We start from the raw sequence: 22,026 nt of genomic DNA on the forward strand, positions 1-22,026 counted from the left end.
GAGAAGTTAAAAAATAACATTTTATGTTATTTTTTCCAGATAAATCAAAATATAATGTACTAAAATGTGTCTGAAATCATACCAACTCTTTCTCTTTATAGTCTCTTTCGATCATCAGATAATGTCATATAACTTGTTCCTTAGTTTTAAACATATTGTCAGCAAAAAATTGAAAAACCCAGTCTTTAATGTTTTTCTCGGATATTCCATATATTATTGCTCTGACCTAAGTCAAAACTCATTCAATTCTTGATTTTGATCACTGACATTGATTTCTGCCTCAACACATTTATTTCAGAGAACATAATCGATAATAAAAATTTAAAAGCCAGTTCTTCATTAATGATTTTCGATTCTTAACTTTTCAAACTCTAGCATAAAACGTAACTTGTTAGAGCTTGAAAAGCTCATAAAAAAATGATTCCATGTAATAGCATTTTCGAGCTCGAAGAGCTCGAAAATATATTCACAGTGATGTTTTTAAGCTCCTTGAGCTTGAAAACAGCGGGAAGTTTTGGGGCTGGCCCGCAGGGTCAACCGACGCCCAGATTTTTTATTAACAATTCTTTCTTTGGGCTGGCTAAATTTTAGTGATAAAAACAATATTGTTGTGAAAAAATATAAAAAATCGTAAAATTTTATACTCAAAATCTCGAACACAGCTTTCAAAGAAATTGCCAACAGTAATAAAAATGACCAAGATATGCAACAATTGCCATGCTATTAAATAAAAGCCTGGCACCCAATTGGCAAAGATTATCGTGGTATCAATCAGTAATGACTAAAACATTGCAAAATCAACACATTCGATCATATTTTTTCAATAAAATATAAATTTGATGATGGACGAAATAAAGCTAACAAATTTACAGGAAAATTAAGTTTCAAAAGGTACAATCCAGTGAATTACCGGAAACTTGGAATGTTATTGCTTTCAGTTCAATCGTCTAAAATCAAGTTTTCATCAGCTGTCGACGTTTTTAGGTCAGAGATGTGTGTGTAAATTAGCTCCAAACCCCTAAAACTTTGTTTGAAGACGCAAAGAACTCAAAATCAGTTAATTTTTTCAAGAGATATCGAGGACAAAAAAATTTGAAAGATCTAAACTGTCTTCGTTTTTCTTGCATAATTTCTAATGTCACAATTCAAATATTCAAAAAATCATACCAGAGCTTCGTCTTTAAAACAATTTATAAAATTATTAATTTTTTTCGGTTTTGAGTGAAATTTATAATCTCAACAATTAAATAAACTTTTTCTTTATTGAATTTCTTGAAAAAAATTTTAACAGTAGTTATTGACTGGGTTACAAAACAAATTGAAAATAATAAAAAGAATAATTATAAAAAAATAAAATCATACTTGTGTACAAGTTGCTAATGAAATATAATAAATATCTAAAACAATAAAACAAACTAATAAAATCCAAGTATATTGAGTAAAAATAATAAAACTTAATCACTTTAACCAAAGTTATTTAATAACTCTCATCTCAATTACTATCAATGCCAAGTGATGATTATAAGTAGAGGGTTTGGATTGATTCCCCCCGTACGAAGTAGTTAATCATCAGTCGTTTCAGTCTACTATGTCGTGTCTTGGTTCCCTAACCAACTGCATAGCTTCGAAAACATCCGGAGATAGCAGTGGGTTAACTCTACTGGGTTATAGTAGTAAGTACGTACTACCACAAGCAGACAAAGACAGACATATATACAGACAATTTAGGGTATAGAGGGCAAGTGAGAGAGAAAAACATGATCTACTTGGCTTTTCTGGTATATAGCATACTCTCAGCTCAATTAATCTTACCCAGAATGCAATAACTGTCCAATCTGCCCTGTTGGTAGCGCGCGTGGGTCATTGTGTGTCGTGGTACAACTTGCCACGCCATCTACCTAACCAGTCGAGTTATCTCAAACTCCTTCTCTCAAGTAAAGATAAAACTTTTCCCATCTAATCCTCTTCTTCTTCAACTCGACAAACTCTATTTGTACTACTTTATCTCATCTGAGTGTATACTCCCTCTAACGCAAGCGTTATGTATCAAATACTTGTCTCCTTTCCTCTCCTCTGAGACTAAGACACATATGAGCGAGTAAACTGGAAAATCTCAAACTACTTGAGAAAATGAGACTAAAAATATCATTCGACGTTAAATGTACTTTGTACAAAGTGAAAAGGGCGAGTTAAATCTATATAAGGGGTGTATATAACATTGCTTTGCTAGCCTGTAGCCTAAGATCGTCTCATCGTCAAGCTTTTCCACTGCCGTCTCTACATACTAGGGAGCGAAAACATATTGGATCGTTAACGATGGGGCAGTTTGCCTAACTAGTAACTACTGCCATCGTCATTTATTCCCTTTCTCATTTCGTTTTTTTCCCTTTTAATTTTTTTTTCCTCTTGTCTTATTAATTTATTTACTTATTTATTATTTTTTTTAATTTTTAAATTCAAGTAATTTACTTTTAGAATATTGTCACCTCATATGTATGATAATATATCACTAAAAAAATTATTAAACAATGATTGAATAAAAATAGTATAAAAAAATTAAATATAAAATATATATTCGAAGTTTAAATGCAAGTTTAAATATTAAATAGAATGTATGAAAAAATTTTCTACCTTCTTTCACGAATTTAATTCGCATTATGAAAAAAAGCTTCATGAAAATTTATGGAATATATTTCTCTATGCAAATTCTCAAGCTTTAATACAGAGCTGGAAAATTTATGTGCATAAAAATTACCTCAAAGCTCGTGAGTGGAGGAAAAAATAAATAGATGTAGAGGCTTGGGGGGAGGGTAAAGAAGTTAAAAAAAATTGCTGAGGTAAAATAACGCTATATATATTCACATATATATATTATTGTCTAATAATATGTATGAATATTAAAACAAATAATGTTTACAAATTTTAACAGCTTTTATTTTTGTTAATAATAATGATAATAATCAATGATGACAATAATAAATGTATTAATTAATAATTAATAGCGAAGAAGATAATAATCATTACAATAATTATATAATCATCAATAATAAAACAATAATAAGATTTTTACTTTTTTTTTTAATTTTTAAATGTAGTAGGCGAGATAATTCATTAGGTGCGGAAAGATAAATTTAAAGCTGGAAGGAATTTTTCTATTTATCTCGCAATACTTTTTTAATATTAACTATTTATATTTTTAATATTTATAATTATTTATATTTGTTATTTATACATATATATTTGCATTTTATTAATTATAGTTTTAATATATTTAATAATCATTAATGCCGCGTACAGAATATGTCATTATTATTATTATTATTATTATATTTATACATATATAGAACTAAATGAATTTATAAGATATATATCAAATATTTACACCTTTATCTTCTGACGTCACTTTCACTAGTACATTTTATATTTTTTAAATGTTATTTTATAAGTATGTTATATTTTACAGTACGAGAATGATCTCAATTTATAAAATGAGAAAATAAAATTGAATTACATAAATTTTTGACTTAAATATTAATTTTTAAAAATTAATTAATTAATATTGATACTTAAATTTAAATATAATTTTTTTATCTCTTATACTTTCTCTTTTGTTTATCATAATTAATAAGATAAGAAAGTTCGGAGTATATAATTAGTCTTTGGTTATCGGAAAAAGCATAAAGTTTCACACTATTTCTATAATTTTTAAAAAGATCACTTGTCAATAAAATTTAAAAATTTAATGACATTTAATTTGTTTATTATATTTATATTTATATTTATTATTAATATTATTCTTTTATTTACTAATTGCAATGATTTATAATACAGTGATAATTATCTATTTAATTATATCATATATAAATTTACTGACTCATCGATGAATTTGACGTAACGATATTGTTCTGAGTGATATTGACTATTGAGACTCGGTGTGAAACTGTTGGCATGTTAGATGTGCCTAATTCGGCGTGCTGTGTTTCCCGATGTCTTCTGAGATCTACTTTACGTTGAAATGCGCGATTGCAAAGCTCACAAGCAAATGGTTTGTAACCTGTATGCTTTCTTGAATGAGTTATCAGATTGCTGCTTTGAGAAAATGCTTTGCCGCATACTTGACATTTGTGAGGCTTTTCTCCTGTAATTAAATAAAAAAAAACAATATTATTATAATTTTATTAATTAATAATGGGTATGAAAAAATACAAATGATAATTTAATTTTCACTTTAATTTTTGAACCACAAAGTTTTTAAATTCATAAAAAAGTCATAGATAGGGAAGGCTGTGACTCAGTGCACTGTAAAAAATCAGCGGAGCGGATGACTGTTTATTTATTTGATCCCCTTGAAGTGAAATTCACTCCGAAGGGGAGTTTAATTTAGTGTTAAAGATCCGGTTCAGAGTGAAATTTACTCCTAAAAGTAGTTTATTCTAATATCAAAAGTCCGAATCGGACTGAATGCAGATTCAAATAAAATCTAGATCACTTCGAAATCACTCAGCTAAAAAATCAAACTCCCTATTTACTCCGTATGCAGGTTGATTTTGTTTTTAAACACCGGAACTCCGAGTAACGGAGTGAATTTGGATTGATATAAAATTTGTAATCACTCCAAATTTACTCCCAATTTTTTACAATGTGGAACTTCATCAAATTTAGAAAAGAAAAAAAAAATTTTTTTCATCAAATTTTCATAAAATTTACACGGAAAAAAGAGCAGTTGAAAAATTACAGTTTTTACAGTAAAAATAGGTCTTCCGGGCAAAAATCTTTAAACATTAAAGCTTAAACTGTAATTTTAGAAATTTGTTATAGTAATATAATTAATACAATTTCAAGCAGCAAATTTTACAGTTTAGATCGACAATATCGAGTTTGAAACTGTAATATTTGTTATTTTTGGATAAAAAATGTAATTTTTACAGTTTCAGACTCGGTGCGCTTTACTGCTATACGAAACTGTAATTTTTCAACTGCTCTTTTTTCCGCGTGTGTTTCCTAAGAGGTTACAAAGTGTCCGTCGTGCCCCAGCTTCCCTATTTTATTTTTACTGTAATTTATTTTAATAATTTATTCTTGTTTTATTTCAATAAACAAGATTATTGATATTTAAAAGTATATTTAACGAAAAAAAAAAAAAACGATTCTTAGTTCGTGTAAGTAGAAAAATCTAATTTCGATCAGACACTGCTGACTTTTTAATTTCCGCTAATTCAAAATTTATAAATTTAAATAATTTTTAGGTAAAGTTGACCATTCATGTTATTAATATTTAATTGTTCTTTTTTCAACTAATAATCGATGTAATCGATAACGATTACATAAATATGAAATAAAATGTTCTGGGTATTGACGATTCAAATAAACGGAGTATTAATTTTTTTCAGTATTTTTGGGTATTAATATGAATAGATGTCACTTTTAAAATAAGTCAATATAAAGTTGTCAGTGTGGAAAAAAAGTGAATTTAATCTTGGAATTTATCTTAGAATTTATTTGAAGTAAACTAAAAATATATGAAGAATCATGAGACAATCAATAGTAAATTTTTAAATAATAAATCATATTGAAATTGAAGAAAAAAACTAACGTATCAATCAAAGTGATTTGAAAATATCGGTATCGAATATCGAGATTTCCGAGATGTCAATTGCAGAAACTTCTCGCTTGGGAATAGTTATAGAGGGTTATATAGAGTAAGATAGCTGGCACTTGTGTTGAATCCCAGTTGAAGTAACACGCTAAGATATATATTCTTTAAGATCTTATATATAAAATGAAAGAAGAATAAGAAGAAGAAGAAAAAGAAGAGAAGAAGAAGAGGAAAAAGAACAAAAAATATAAAAATAAAATGTATAAAGATAAAGATGAAGTAAAAGAAAAAACAGTAAAGCACAAGGGGTTGGTAGTATCGGGGATGCGGGGCACGCCCGGTCAAGATTTCCTCCCAAGCGAGAATCACAGCCAGCCCGGCAACGAGTTTGCTTTCTCTCTTATACTCATTCTCTTATACACAAGGTTATTTCTCTCAGCCTAGTAACATTCAGTGGGTGAAATTCGTGGGCGAAAGTGCAGCCAGCAGTGGCATTGAGTGAAATAGTGAATAGAGAAAAAGAGAGCAAGAGAGAGAAAGAGAATGGAAAGGGGAGAAGAGGGTAGGTTGAAAAGGGTAGAACGTTCGCCGCTCGTTTCTCTCATCTCGGCCACGAGAGCTCTGATTGGTGGCCGGGGGCGGCTCTAACCCCCTGTTACCATAGCGACAACGAATGTACCTGGGGCGAGTTCACGAAAAGAGATAGACAATGAAAGCACGAGTTTATTATACGAGTGATGAACAAAGAGGAAATTCAAATGAAAAGGAAGAAAAACTCAAAGCTTTGGAGTTAATGGACTTTTTACTCGTATTTTTTATCCTTTTTAATTTTCTTTTATTTTTATTTTATCTATTTTACTTTTTTATTTTATTTTATTTAAACGCTTTCGAACGTTCTATTGTCAAACGTGTAACAACAACGTACGTATATAACGCCTAAAATCGACATCACAACGCGCCGCCATAAACAACTAGTTAATCGAACCTACAATCTCGTCGATGCAAGCCCACCTACTATTACCAATCGATTTTATCCATACGTTTTATTTTCTATCACGTTTATTTCAACATCCTGTAATAGTTATACTGCGATATCGTGGATAGAAAAAATATTTTTGATAAATAAAAAATCCTAGTGGAGAATGTGAGGGCATGCGCATGCGCAAATTACCTGTTTAAAATATAAAACAATTTTTACAATTTTGAGAGCTAAGAAATATTTTAAAATAAAATAATAACAATGAAGGAAGAAGGAAAGAAGTAAAAAAAAACCATAAAAATAGAGGTAAGCCAAGACAAGTAAAAGAAGAGAGCGAAGACTCCCAGGAATTTACGAGCTCGTAAAAATCAAGAACCGTCCGAAGCTCGCACCGAGGTTACCTCTATCCCGTCTTTATCTCTGCAAGAAACTTATACTGCACACACTACTTTCTTTATTTTCTACCTTTTCTTCTTTATTCTCTCTAGCTTTAGTTCGTGATTCATCGTCTCGCCAACGGTATATATTTACATGTATACAACATTTATTTTTCTAAAAAAAACATATGGAAATTTTTTAATATTTAAGAAAATTTAGAATGTCAGACAAAGAAGTTTAACTCGTAATAATTATTTCCCCAAAAATTTGAAAAAGTCAAAATCCGGTAGATCCGAATTATTTTTTCCATGCAACTAAAACAATAAACTTAAATTTCGGTGATATATAAACATTAGGGCGTTCCAAAAAAAACAAAAAAATTTATTATTTCTTGGAACTAGGCACAAAAGTTTCTTTTAGATGCCAAAATAGGCCTCTGAAAATATGAGCTCTTAATATTATGTATTAATATTAAGGTTGTCCGCATCGCATTTTTCAATTTCCCACAAGATTAACACAGAAAAAAAAATTTTTTTTTCTGATTTTTGTAACTAATGAACCATAAATTACTCTGCAATTTCCGTCAAATATTTTTGTAGAGAATTGAACGCTCTACAACAAAAATCTCTTATCATTTTTGGATAAATCCATCTGCTCGAAAGTTATTGGAGCTGGAAGTCAAATCTATAGTAAATTTTGAGATCTTTTTACTTTTCCAGCAAAACTATCAGACTCATCAAAAAATGTCATGGGACCTTTTTCGTAGACAAATTCATTTCCTACAAATTATTTTCAATAAAGTTTATTCAAATTCTGCATTGTTTTCTAGTTATTTTCATTTTAAGTTAGCTTCTCAAAATCAGTTAGAAAACTATTATTTTTATGAGCTTAGCACCTTACCTTAATATTAATATTAAGGGCTCATATTTTTAGAGGCCTGTTTTGGTATCTAAAAGAAACTTTTGAACCTGGGTCCGAGAAAAAAAAATTTTTTTTTTTTTTTTTTAAACGACCTAATAAATATTTAGAAATATATAAATCAACTTTTATCATAAATATTAGCCGCATATGTGTTTATTATGCGGTATACATATATTATTTATTTATAAAGAATCATAAGTCGGAAGATAAAGTTATTTCAATAATCAATGAAATAATTATATTACTGTTAATGATGAAAAAATTATTCAGTATAAGAAAGAAGTCCCATTACCCGTTCACTTTTCACTGGATTCAGATTAAACCATTTAATATAAATTGGTAAATGAAATAAAAAAACTTTTTTTTTTATAGTTATTTTTTGTAGTTTTAAATATTAGAAAAAATTTTTAATTTTAAAAGTCATGTTGATAATTAATTGTTATTAATTTTTTAAAGAAGGTCGTTAAGTGTAATAGTCGCTCACTCAAAGTTGTGATCTACCATTATTCGATCAACACATGGCCCTATACTCGCTCAAAGACAGTATCAATTGAACTATGATAAGTATAATCTCTCTAAAAACTAATCAGTGAAAATTAGTGAAAATCACTATTTGGCAGTGAATAGTCACTTATTGTCAGTGAAAAGTATACTGCTATTTGAATTAGTGACATACTTTTCACTACACGGAGAGAAATGTCAAGTAAATATGCCTATGCAGCACGGTAATAATTACATTACTCTATAGTTTGTGTCACGCCGCTCTTATGTAACTGCTTATTCAAACTATAGAATAATGTAATTATTACTATTCTTCCATAGGCATATTTACTTGACATTTCTCTCCATGTAGTAAACAGTGAATAGTCACTATTTTCGCTATTTCAAATTTAAGAGAGTTGATTTGGAGAATTATTTATAAAATATACTACTTTATTCAATTTTCACATACTTAAAGTATAAAGTCCTCCTAGAAAGTGAGTTGCCGTCGGAAATTTTCGGTTCGTAATGTTATGTGTAGTAACGGCGTGAGATTAGAATTGTTTTCTAATAGTGGGGGTAAAAACTGACAAAGATTTCCTCTCTGGGAGGACTTTATATAGAATAACATATAATTATAACAATTATTAAAGAATTTAACCTAACCGAAATTTAATCTCACGAACGTTAAAGTGAAAAATGGCCGGTTGAGCGCGATTTTCAAAACAGTCACTTAATTTAAATTTATAATAAGTTATGAAATACTTTGATACGTCATATTCTTATATATTTAGATTCTCAAATAATTATGTATCAACGATAATTTTTTAAAAACGCCTTAATTAGTTAAAGTGAGCGGCTATAGTGGTACTGGTCGGGTTTAGGGGCTTTTACCTTACGTATAATAAGTTTTTAGTGACACTAATTGATTATTTCCTCATTAGTACGTTAAAATAAAATATATAACGTGTATGAATTACTCCGAACCCTTGATTTACATTGATTTTCACACAAAATTTTTTACTGTGTGTTAAGTAAATTACTAAAATCTATTTTATTTATTGGTAGTTATTTATTTATTTTTTTAAAATAATTTATTTGATAATTATTTAAATAAATTAAAAATATTTAGAAAATAAAATAAAAAGTGAAATACTTCGAAAGAAGAAATCAAATAATTTTAATTTTACGGACTGAAATGTTTGAGAACCACGGAGACTTAAGACGCCATTACATGCCCGGAGCAGCGACCGCTATTGCCGCCCCTAAAACTATATTAAACTCCGAGAAATCTTAGGGATCGTCTACTCCAACTCAACCATTCCTCTTCCCTCTTTTACCCTTTGTATGTCCTCAGAGTCTTTTGCTTTTAGTGTAAGAAAACTTTTATTACTTTTCAAGTGGCAAAACTCCTTAAACTTTTTCCATTATTTTATTTAGTGTCTTGGTAATAACTTTTTAAAAGATATAATTAAAAAATAAAAAAAGTAAATAAAAGGATAATAATAGGGTTTAATTATTAGAGGGTAAAATGTCTTAAATTTTATTTTGAAAAGTTTGTGACAGCTGAGATGAATATCTTAGATGATTTTAGATGAAGCCGACGTGATTTCAGGGTAAATTAATTCGAAGATTATTAACCCGTGTTCTCGTAAACCAATTGCTGGCGCTTTGTTATACTCGGGATCTTTGCTCCATCATCAATTTCCAAACATCAACCGAGGGATGTATCATTTATTCTTACAGTTCATTATCAACTCTATTATAATATCTAATTTATTATATATTTAATCAATAGAAAGTTTTTACTAAAATAATTATTCAAAATTTTATTTTTCGTAATCTTTTTGTTACGCTCTAATTTATTATTTGTTAATAATTAGAAGCATTTAATCCGTTAATTGAGAAAAAAGTTGATTTTATTAAAAAAAATATTTTAATAGTCTAAAATAGAAATTTTTACAAACTCAGAGCAATAAATTAAGAGATTAAACTTTGAAAAATTAAAAAAAGAATTTTCTAGAGAATAAAAATTCTTGTGAAAAAAAATTCATAGACAAAACGATAAAGAATGTAAAAAGAAAAGTAAAAAAAAAAAATCCGACATTAGTTGACTAGTAGAAAAAGTAGTATAGATCGGAGAAAGCAAGTAGTACAGGTCCTTCGAGGTGGGGCCGGGTCTACGTTGGCGGAGGAGCCTGGCAAAGGCATTGATTTCCTCTCGTCTCCATCGACCACGTTCCTACTCTCGGGGCTTCGTGTCTGCCCTCCAATCCAAATCCCCGCGAGAGGTGAGGTCGAATGCGCGAGCCGGAGAAGTCTGACAGAGAGATAAAGCTTTATAGCTCAAGCTCTAGCTCTAGCTCTGGCTCTCTTTTACAGATATGAGGATAAAATAAAGGAGAAGAGAGAGAATATTATTGAGACAGAGGACGTCAAGCTTTGGTATGGTGTAAAATGAACGAGAAAAAGTGAACCCAACTCACAGCAGGCGTTAGCAGAAGAAAAAAAGGATATAGCGTAAAAAAAAAAAAAGACGCGAGCGAATCCTGGAGAAAACCACATCTCATATTTCATATCGAGGACAGCTTGGATTTTCCTTCATCTTTTCTCTTTACACTAGAGTATAGAAAGCTTCCAGCCGGGATTACCAGGTCGGATATCATTCAATCCGATTGGATACACATGGGGCTCAAAAGTTGTTTCTTTTTTTTTTATTTCACAGTGATTATTTATCTCATCAGACATTTTTATATTTGATAGTTTTTTTAATTACAATTTTAATTAAATCATTTTTTTATATCGAAACACAATTATTTTTTCACTCACGAATAAAAAAAAAGGATTAAATACTCTTTCAATGTTATCATTTATACTTCCGTTCGCTAACTCTAATTTTTAACGGGGTAATTTCGGGTGCGCGAATTTTTTTTTCAACCCGCATTGTTACTCGTTGACTAATAAATTGATAGAAATAATTTTTCATATCCAATAACATCAGTCAGTATTTAATAATAATCGATTTATTTACTTACAAAAATTAAAAAGTAAATATATTTATTCAATAAAAATAAATTTTATTTAATGCACTGTCAAAAAATTTATTAGTGAACGTGGATTAAACTCGGAGTGAATATAAAGCAGATGACTCTTTATTGGTTTAATCTCTTCGGAGTGAAATTCACTCCGAAACGGAGTTTACTTTAGTATTGAAACTATGAATCGGAATAAATGTGGGTTCAAATAAAATCCGTAATCACCCCTAATTCACTCGCAATTTGTTACAGTGAACTTAAAAATAAAATACAATAAAGTAAAAAAATAATAATTTTCATACAATCAGATGTATACGCATAGTACTAATACGGTATAGGAATTATTTAAAAACATCTAGCAGTATATATGCTGATATAGATCGATGACAAGTAATCCCTGGGGTATTTACATAGGATACCAGTAAATTCATCGGAAGTGAAAAGCAACGAACGTATAACTATAGGTTACTAGCAATACTGTACAGTAGCGCGTTGTAGTGACTAATTCCGAACGAAACGTGGTACATGAATAGGGCACGAGATAAAGTGTTGCCATGGGACATAGAACCAGGAACTCAGTGTACATACAATCCATGTACAACACCACCCTCTTTGCACAGTGCAACGTATAACACGAGTGTTCAACGACACACGAGGTAAACCCATACTAGAATTTTTTTCAATTAACAACTCTAAATCTGGATTCCTAATCCATTGTTTTATTTTATTTTAACTTAATAGAATGGTTACTAAAGCAAATCGCTAACTAAACTGTTAACTGTTAACAGCTGAGAGTTTTAGAATACAATTGCTGAATCTTGAATGTAGACACCAAGGAATAAAGGAAACAAGGAACCAAGTTGGTAAGCAAGATAGAAGAAGGAAAGCAATAGAAACGTGATACCAGAAACTTAAGTCGGTTAGCTCCTTAGTGCTCTCTGGTATACCGCAGGGAGACTAGTAGTAATCCTCTCCCTGCCATTTGTGGTGAATTGATGGCTATTAAATTATTACGCCGTCGATCACATTAGGAATCGTGACAAATCCGATCTATTAGTTCTTGAGTAGGTACCGCCACTACGTTCCTACATTCATCTCTCGTCTAATGTTTCACTTAATCATTTGTCTTATAGTTTCAACACAAATTTATATTTATGAAACATAAATTATACGATTATTAGTACAAAATTAAACCAAGGATCAGAACATAGTATCAAGTATACTTAAATACATTTATATTATTAATTAAAAGTAGTTAATTCATTTATAACTCAATTATATTTAAAAGGAAAATATTTTCAAGTACGCAGCCTTCTCTTATATGATCAATTAATAAAATACAATTTTTTTTTAATTTGGATATTTTTGTAGGAGGTCCATTTTGCCTCACATTTTGAAAAACTTTTGCGTATTGATACTTAATACTGATTTGGCAGTTAAGAAGAAATGAAAATAACGAAAAAAAATCACGCTATTTTTTTTTTAATAATAAAATAATAAGAATTGAAATTATAAAGATGACTTGTAAGATAAATGATGATTTTAAACTTCTAGTACAAATTATTATAACCCTGTCAAAAAGTTTTAAACGGCTTAAAGTGATGTTGTGGTGTTAGTGAGTCAATCATACAGTACATGAATAGAGTGAGGATAGTCTCGAAAAGCCGATGTAGTCAGACGTAAACCTCTAATAGTATAGGCTAGGGAGCAAAAGTGACCTTTGCACTCTCACTCTCTTCAAGTTATAATGCAACCACTTTCATGCACTTGTGTTTATACGTGAATTATTTATCTGACATGTATCAAAACTAAAAAAAAAATTATTTTGATAATAAAAAAGACAATATATAGAGGGAAGGGGGGCAAACGAGGTACCCCAAAATTTTTTAAAAAAGTTTGTTTTTTAAATATTTCAAAATCACTTTTGTAAATATAATTGAGCATTATTTTGAATTTTTTTTTTTTTACTGTTTTCGAAAAATTTTGTTTTTGTAAAAAAATAGACCAAAATCAATTTGATTTTTTTTCATATCAATTTACAACAAAAGAACTCCCAGTGTCAAATTATTTCAGATGTATTTCAATAATCAAATTTAAAATATTTACAATTTTTTTAATTTAATTAACTTTTAGTAAATTTTTAATCTTTTACTTTAAACAATATATAATTGCTTTTTTAAAAATGTCTTCTTTGGAATTAAAACTAACTTGAATCTTTTACTTTGAAGTTAATAATAAATAAAAAATTAACAATTTAAAGTAGGCGGTTAAACTACATTTTTTTTTTAAAATTGAAAGTGTCAGTCGAAAAATTTTAATGACTATTGTTTTATGATAAAAACTACTAAAAACTTTTTTTTTCCTTCTTCGCATCTAATAATTATGTAAAATGTAATTTTTCTTTATGTGAATTATTTAGAAGTAAATTTATTTAATTTCCAGAAATTTTTTTTTCACCTTTTTGGAGGGTAGCTCATTTTGCCCGCAAAAATTGAAAATTTTTTTTCACGGCAGCTGAAAATTTTTTCTATTCACTTTGAATGTCATTAAAAAAAAACATTTAACGTATTTGAATCACCAAAAATTTAGTATTTCCTTAAGTACCCCGTTTTTTTCCCCTCCCACCCCCTATATATCTATTTTAATATTTAAAAAATAAACAAAAATTCTTTTAGTCAAAAAATATGAAGGATGTTAATTAACTTGTGTCAAGTTATAAAAGAAAAATAGTAGAGTGTGAAATATGTTCACTTCACTTTACTCAATTCTACTCGACTGACGATCGAGCAGGTTGTGTTTATTGTGAAAACATTGGGGTCGATTTTGTTAAAGTGTACTTCACGTTTGACAACTTGAGGGGTGAACAAAATAGCCAAGTAAACTTTAAATTTACATGAGTATCGGTTTGTAATCCTCTTTTATCTTATACTAATTATTAATATATTTTAAAATTTATTTTTAATAAAATTATTGAAATTTGCTTTTTTTTTTTTTCATTTAAAGATGAACAAAGTAACAAAGATTGTTTGGTTCAGAAAAAAAAACTATTAATTGAAAAAAATTGTAAGCATCTAAAATAATATAACGCAAAGTGATTGGTAAGTGGTGTTTATTTGAGACCACGACAGTAGGGCCAGAGATTACATTCGCGTGTTTACTTATCAGGGGTTAGAGCTTCTGTGAAATGAAAGTTGATGCACGCACTTGTTGTTTCGTCACCAGTTGGTATAAATGTACTCAAAGTCTTTGGTCTTTTAACACATGGATAAATATGATCGCACTTTTACAAGTTAAACATCAGATAACTTACTGTATACATAACTTTGTATTCTTTGTAAATATTTTATCATTATTATTATTATTATACTTTGGTTAAATTCAAATTCTAAATTATCTCAACGAAAAATTCTGATTGACCACCAATTAAAAAAATTTATTTTTAAATTTTAATATTAAACTTTTTTCAAATAACTAAGGCAAGAAACCTAGTATCTGATCAGGGAACTAGTGCCCGATCAAGGAACTAGTACCCGATCACTCCATGTATTTGTATATCTATATTTACTAAATTTTACTGAATATAGATATGCAAATACATCAGTGATCGGGTACTAGGTCTCTTACCTTACACCCATCAAGTTTGGTACTCTGTTAGGACATCTAATCAGTAACTAAATTTTTACTATTATATGTTGTTAGTAGAAATTTCACTTCATTTACATGCTATCCAGTAGTATATTTTACAATGCGCATGGGAAAAATTTCTATATTTACTACATATCTCCTCAGTATCAAACTTTTTGAGTAATTTTTACTAAAAATTTCTCTGCGTGTAAACTTTTTTAATTTTGGTCATATTTTTTATTTACATACAATAAATTAATTATTAATTTATTATTGACTATTCAATCATACACTGAAAAAAATAATCGCTAGCTGCTAGCGATTTTTTTCGCTAGCAGCTAGCGATTTTTAATCGTTAGCTGCAAGCGATTATTTCGCTAGCGGCTAGCGATTTTTTCTTTAGCAGCTAGCGATTTTTAATCGTTAGCTGCAAGCGATTATTTCGCTAGCGGCTAGCGATTTTTTCTTTAGCAGCTAGCGATTAAAAATCGCTTGCTGCAAGCGATTATTTCGCTAGCTGCTAGCGATTTTTTCGCTAGCAGGTAGCGATTAAAAATCGCTTGCTGGAAGCGATTTTTTCGCTAGCTGGAAGCGATTTTTTCTTTAGCAGGGAGCGATTAAAAATCGCTTGCTGGAAGCGATTTTTTCGCTAGCGGGTAGCGATTAAAAATCGCTTGCTGGAAGCGATTTTTTCTTTAGCAGGGAGCGATTAAAAATACTGTTTTTATCATTAAAATATATATATATATATGAATATATGTATATATATATATATATATATATATATATATATATATATATATATATATATATAATATATATATATAAATATATATATATATATATATATATATTTATATATATATATATATATATATATATATATATATATATATATATATATATATGAATATATAAATATATATTTATATATGAATATGTATATTTATAAATTTATTTAACTGATAAAAATAGTATTTTTAATCGCTCCCTGCTAAAGAAAAAATCGCTTCCAGCAAGCGATTTTTAATCGCTACCCGCTAGCGAAAAAATCGCTTCCAGCAAGCGATTTTTAATCGCTCCCTGCTAAAGAAAAAATCGCTTCCAGCTAGCGAAAAAATCGCTTCCAGCAAGCGATTTTTAATCGCTACCTGCTAGCGAAAAAATCGCTAGCAGCTAGCGAAATAATCGCTTGCAGCAAGCGATTTTTAATCGCTAGCTGCTAAAGAAAAAATCGCTAGCCGCTAGCGAAATAATCGCTTGCAGCTAACGATTAAAAATCGCTAGCTGCTAAAGAAAAAATCGCTAGCCGCTAGCGAAATAATCGCTTGCAGCTAACGATTAAAAATCGCTAGCTGCTAACGAAAAAAATCGCTAGCAGCTAGCGATTATTTTTTTCAGTGTAATTTAAAATTATTCATTTTATCAAAATAGTCGTAAAAAAAAAAAAATTCTCTGTTATTATTTATCATGTCCGAGTGCTCAATAAAAAAAAAAAAAAAAATACTACATACATAGCAATGAGAAAATATAGTGAAGGATTTTAACCACAAAGAGTACCCGAAAATGCGATGAAAACTAATTGCCGCGAAATACCAGCGGCTGAACAATATTTGCCGAGCACTCATTCCATTGTCGTTATTTCGTCAGGTTTATTTATTCATTCAATATACATATATATCACCGTGTATATGTATATGTATTTTGTCTCATTCACTTAAACTCCAAATATAGCAATACATATATATATATATATATGAATCTATAATGCATCTTTGTCTATTTAATTTACTCTTTTCCTTGATACGTAGTCAGTGTCACCAATGAACAATACCTATAGTCTAGCAAGCTAATAATGATTTTACGTAACGCCACACGCCGTTCTGGTCCCTTGGGAATCTTGCGATGCCGCACCCTCGCTGCACATGGCCCGAGCACACTACCACTAGTGGCTAGAGGGTTGAGTTAACACCAGTCTGATAAAGATAGAGATATGCGACCCAACATATATAGATATATAAATGTATAAAGAGCCATACTGCTCAGTTTGATTATCATTAGAGCTTCGAGTCGCTCGGGACAATCATTCGGCCTCGACACACGCATCACGTACGCTTTCCCATCACGCCACGTTATCACTCCCATACCTTAGATGAGATTTTACGCACTTATCATTTATAAAACCTATTATTTATTTCAAATACGACCCATGTGTTGTTTCATTATTTAAATTAAAAAATTTTAAATCAATGCAAGTATAAGAAACAATCAAATCAACCCTTGAATTCATGCAGTAGGATGCAGCCTACATAATGTTCTAATGGCTGAATATCATGCGCCTTTGCCTTAAAAAAAAAAAAAAACGTGTCACCTGTGCATCGAGAACAGGCTTTTTTTTAATGCATAGTGATGTAGATCTACATCAGTTTATTTATGGGTAAAACAATTTTCATCATGACGAATTAGAATTTGTGAAAATACGAAATTTTTAACCCTCTGTTAAGGTTTTAGAAAACGCTAAAGACACTCTATTTTAGGTTTCCAGCCTCTGCCCGCGAATTAAATTGATTTGAAAATCGGTTGACGTTACCCTTAAGGGTTAAACAAAAATTTATTTCAAAGAATTGATTCCTATAAATTTAATTAAAAGAAATCCCTCATTTAACCTAGATGTCGCGAATAGTTTCAGTCCCCAAGGTAGTTAACATCCATCCAATTGACCATACAGTTTTGCTTTGTCCAGTTTCTTTTTTCCACTCTACTAAAGCGTCGAAGGGTCATAACAAAAAGTACACTCGTACACAGTGACGGCTTGCGTCCAAAGGGCTGGTTCAGCTTTTTGCAAAGAGCCAAGCAAGTACCACGAGTATATATCTACAGCAGAGAGGACAAGGTGATAATTTGATAAGACATCAGGAGTGTTACCATGGTGACAGAAAAGTCCGAGATCCTTGATACTACACCGAGAAAGAAAGATTCACCCTCATCCACGCCTCTCAACTTTTTTTTTCTTATCCTCTTTATTCTCTACCATTCCTTCATCGCCCAGCAGCCTTGTACACCTACTACACCAACTCCTTATTCACCCTCAACCATTTTACTTCCCACTCCTACAGTGACACCAAAGTGTCAAGTGTTACCACTTATTTTAATCCACATTTATCGATACAAAACAAGTCACTTTTCATCAAAGTCTTCAGACATTAATATCTATTATAAATAAATATTTATAAAAATTAATTTATATTCCCACGAATAATTTATTTTATTTAAATCTATTCGAAAATTGATATTACAGAATTACGTACCCACTGTGCTAATATAAAGTGAAAAGAGTCACCGGAATAGTAGAGAATCATGAAAGATACACGGGACAGTTAGTATACAAAAGCAGGGCGTATGAGACTAATGGGGATGGTTTGATATTTTATATATGTATATATATATAGTGTTATATGGTGTATGGTAAAGCTTTGGAAAAGAGCATTACGTTTATTACCACACACCCTTGCGCCACATGTGTAAATGGGAAAACCGGACTGGTAGAAAATCCAGATACAAGTTAAAAGAGATGAATTCTCGACAATATATACTACTACCGTAAAATAGCCAGACAGTCTATCCAGACAGTTATAAATTATTTAGATTACACAGCACATCCCCGGTAATTTAGATAAATTTTAACAGAATCCAAAACATTGAGAAACTTATTCTCATACCTGATGTGATGCTGTGGTTTATATATAATTTATATATAACCAAAGGAAAAAGAAAAATAAATAAATAATGAAAATCAAAAGTATTTAACAGACGTACCTGTGTGAATGTAGGTGTGCTTTTTCATGTCACTCTTCTGGTGAAATCGTTTGCCACAAAATTGACAAGGATACGGCCGAGTGTCTGAATGAATAAGCAGATGTGTACTCAGTGTACTTGACCTTTTGAATGACTTGCCACATTGTTTACATTCAAACACTTTTTCAGCAGAATGTACTGCACGGTGTTGAGTTAAACTTATCTCGTGGCCAAACGTTTTATTACACAATTCACACGCAAATGGACGTTTACCGTTGTGCGATCTCCTTGCGTGTACCTTTAAAAATGAAAAGATAATTTATTTATTCATTTCTAAATTTTAGGATTTTTATTATCAAAGTCAATCAGGAATGAACAAATTTAAGGTGACCATTTAATAAATTCCAGTCAATAAAAAATCACTGAATTGGTTACAATTTTGTGACCGGAGAAATTTTTTGTTTAGGATTTTTTTATGGTGAACCCAAATTTAGAATGGAGACCGGGATATTTTTTTTTAATTTGGTGAAAAAAAAAATTAAATGTTTTTCAATAATTTCTTTTACTTATTTTCCGATTACTATGAACTTTTAAGTGATACGAAGTACCAAGGGTATAACGAGCATCCTAAAATTAAAAAAAAATTTTTTTTTTTAATTATTGTAAAGTAATGAGAGGTTCATTGAAGTGAATAAAAAAAATCATGGTCAGTGTTCAAAAGCCCAAAAATAAATTACTCAATTAGACTTGTCAGTTTGCCCCGTTTCCGCGTAACTTAACATCCAAAATAATAAAAATCGTACTTTAGTTTTGAGATATATTTTGGTACACGCAGATAAATTTTTAGTAAAAATTACCCAAAAAGTTTGATGCTGTGCGGACATGTGATAAATATCTAAATTTTTCCGATGCACATTGTAAAATATACTACTCGATAACATGTAAATGAAGTGAAATTTCTACTAACAACAGTCAAAATTTAGTTACTGGCTAGATGTCCTTACAGTGGCAAACTTTATGGGTAATTTTTACTCAAAAATTATCTGCGTGTATATGTACAATTTTTTGTTCATTCCTGAAAAACAAATAAATAAAATAATTATTACCTCAAGACCGTGAGGTGTACTAAACATTTTATCACATTTAACACAACTGTAAACATCACCAAGTGGATGCGGATGATGAAGACCATGAGTCGAGTGAGCTGAATGTAGTCCCGGATGGGACGGATGTACTGTTCTCAGAAGGGGATGTAAATGCGGTGGTAAAAGATGATGAGAAATTAGTTGTGGATGTAGATAAGACAGAGCATGATGCGGATGAGGCGGTAGTAATCCACTTTGAAAATGTAACGATGGGTATAAACCAATTCCAGATACTGTTACCGCTGCCACTGTAGTAGGTCCAGGTTGATGTCGATTAGCAGCAGTTGTTACTGTTAAAGAATCTGTTTGTGAAGTTGGTGAAGAATTCCGTTGGCTCGTTGGTGGATCTGGCCTGAGAAGTGCTGAGACACTAAAAGTGTCGCCAGATCTTTTTGGAGGCCGAATCGTTGATGATGGCGATGATGATCCGCGGGTTAATGACGGCGAGGGGGTTGAATGAGTGGACCGTGATGAAAAATCTCTTCCACTTGATCCACCTTTGATTTCATTTTCATCTTCATCGCCCACTTCTTCGACATCCACGTCCACTTCTTCGTCCTCCTCTTCGTCTTCTTCAGCTTCGACATCGATTTCGGGATGCCGCGATGGCCGCGGTGATGATGGACCCAGGGAATGCAATGACGATTGACTTCTTGGTGATGGTGATCCTACTAAACGACCCACGCCAAATGATAATCTTTCTGCAAATAAAACCATAAAATTTTTATTATTATTTATAATTAATTTATATAAACAGATTGATCATATAAAAGATAAAACAAAAAAAATTTAATAAAAGAGCTTTCTTGGTTGCAATATATTTAATTCTCAGAGTGTACATCTTGTAAAATAAGATTTAAGTCACGTACTCTGACATTGGTGTGGGTCTTTCGTTTTGAGGAAAAAAGAGTAGAGAACTCGGGAGAGTATAAGTGCGACGGACTAACGAGTTGACTTGTATATACGTCGGAAGAAAAAATGAAATTGTAGAAATTCCAGAAACAGTTTTACCCTTTTCACTTTTATAGTGAAAAAAATTATAGGGTCAAGTTATACTTGAATGAAAAAGATTAAAAGCAATAAAGCACAATGAAAAAATATATATATGTATGAATGTATGTATGATTTATTTTGACATTAATTTATCACAGATTCATGCCGAATAGAATAGAGGAGGGGTTTTGATTATGATGAAGATGAGAATGTAAATATAAATATAAATAGATAATGGGAGATATAACTTGTTATTTAAAATGGAATGCGGTGGATCATTGATATTAAATATATATATAATTCAAAAAATAAAACGATTATTTTTGGGTTTAATATCATATTTATAATCCGCGTGGACTACACGCGAGCACGTGTCTGAGTATATTATATAGAAAGTGGGCACCATAATCACGTTTAAAACCAACTGGCTGCACACACACCCCACCAGTTATACACTCAAATATATAGATATATAATATTTAGGGGTGATTTATAAAGGAGAGTATCGAGGGATGTCGAGCAAACTGCTTCTTGATTTCTAATCAAATAAAAATGTCAAAGATTTATAACCATATATCATCTATTTTTCACCTATTCGCTTTTCAAATTCTATATATATATTTAACACTTACATGAATATCCAATCATTCTTAGTTATATACTGTAAAAAAACTTGGGAGTGAATTTGGAGTGATTACGGATTTTATTTAAATCCGAATTTACTCCGTGACTCGGAGTTTGAAAAAAAAAAAATCGCTCTGCATACGATGTGGATTTGATTTAAATCCGCATTCACTCCAATTCGGAGTTTAAATATCAAAATAAACTCTTTGTAGGAGTGAATTTCACTCCGAACCGGATTTCAATATTGAATTAAACTTCCCTTTGGAGTAAACTTTACTCCGAGAGGATTAAATAAATAAACAGTGATCCACTCCGGATTTACTCCGCGTTCAGACCGCTAATTTTTTACAGTGTACATAATTTATACCTATATTATATATTCAAAAAATTTAAAAGAGAATGATAATTTTTTAAAAATATTTTGAAAAGTTTGAATTTACAAAAAAATGATAATTT

At 30.4% G+C, this 22,026-nt stretch overlaps 1 protein-coding gene across 1 annotated transcript in view; it reads right to left on the reverse strand.

The window, feature by feature from the left end:
* Positions 1-2,938: 2,938 nt before the first annotated feature.
* LOC130670335 (zinc finger protein 324A-like) overlaps positions 2,939-22,026 on the reverse strand; it is a 28,375-nt gene continuing 9,287 nt past the window's right edge. The window contains exons 3-5 of the mRNA XM_057473705.1: positions 19,915-20,654; positions 18,830-19,106; positions 2,939-4,138 (exon numbers count right to left, since the gene is read on the reverse strand). Of these exons, the coding sequence (XP_057329688.1) occupies positions 3,867-4,138; positions 18,830-19,106; positions 19,915-20,654 (1,289 nt within the window). The 3' untranslated portion in view covers positions 2,939-3,866. The remainder of the gene's footprint in view (positions 4,139-18,829; positions 19,107-19,914; positions 20,655-22,026) is intronic.

Source organism: Microplitis mediator, chromosome 6 (assembly GCF_029852145.1).
Source record: "Microplitis mediator isolate UGA2020A chromosome 6, iyMicMedi2.1, whole genome shotgun sequence".
Taxonomy (NCBI): Eukaryota; Metazoa; Arthropoda; class Insecta; order Hymenoptera; family Braconidae; genus Microplitis; species Microplitis mediator.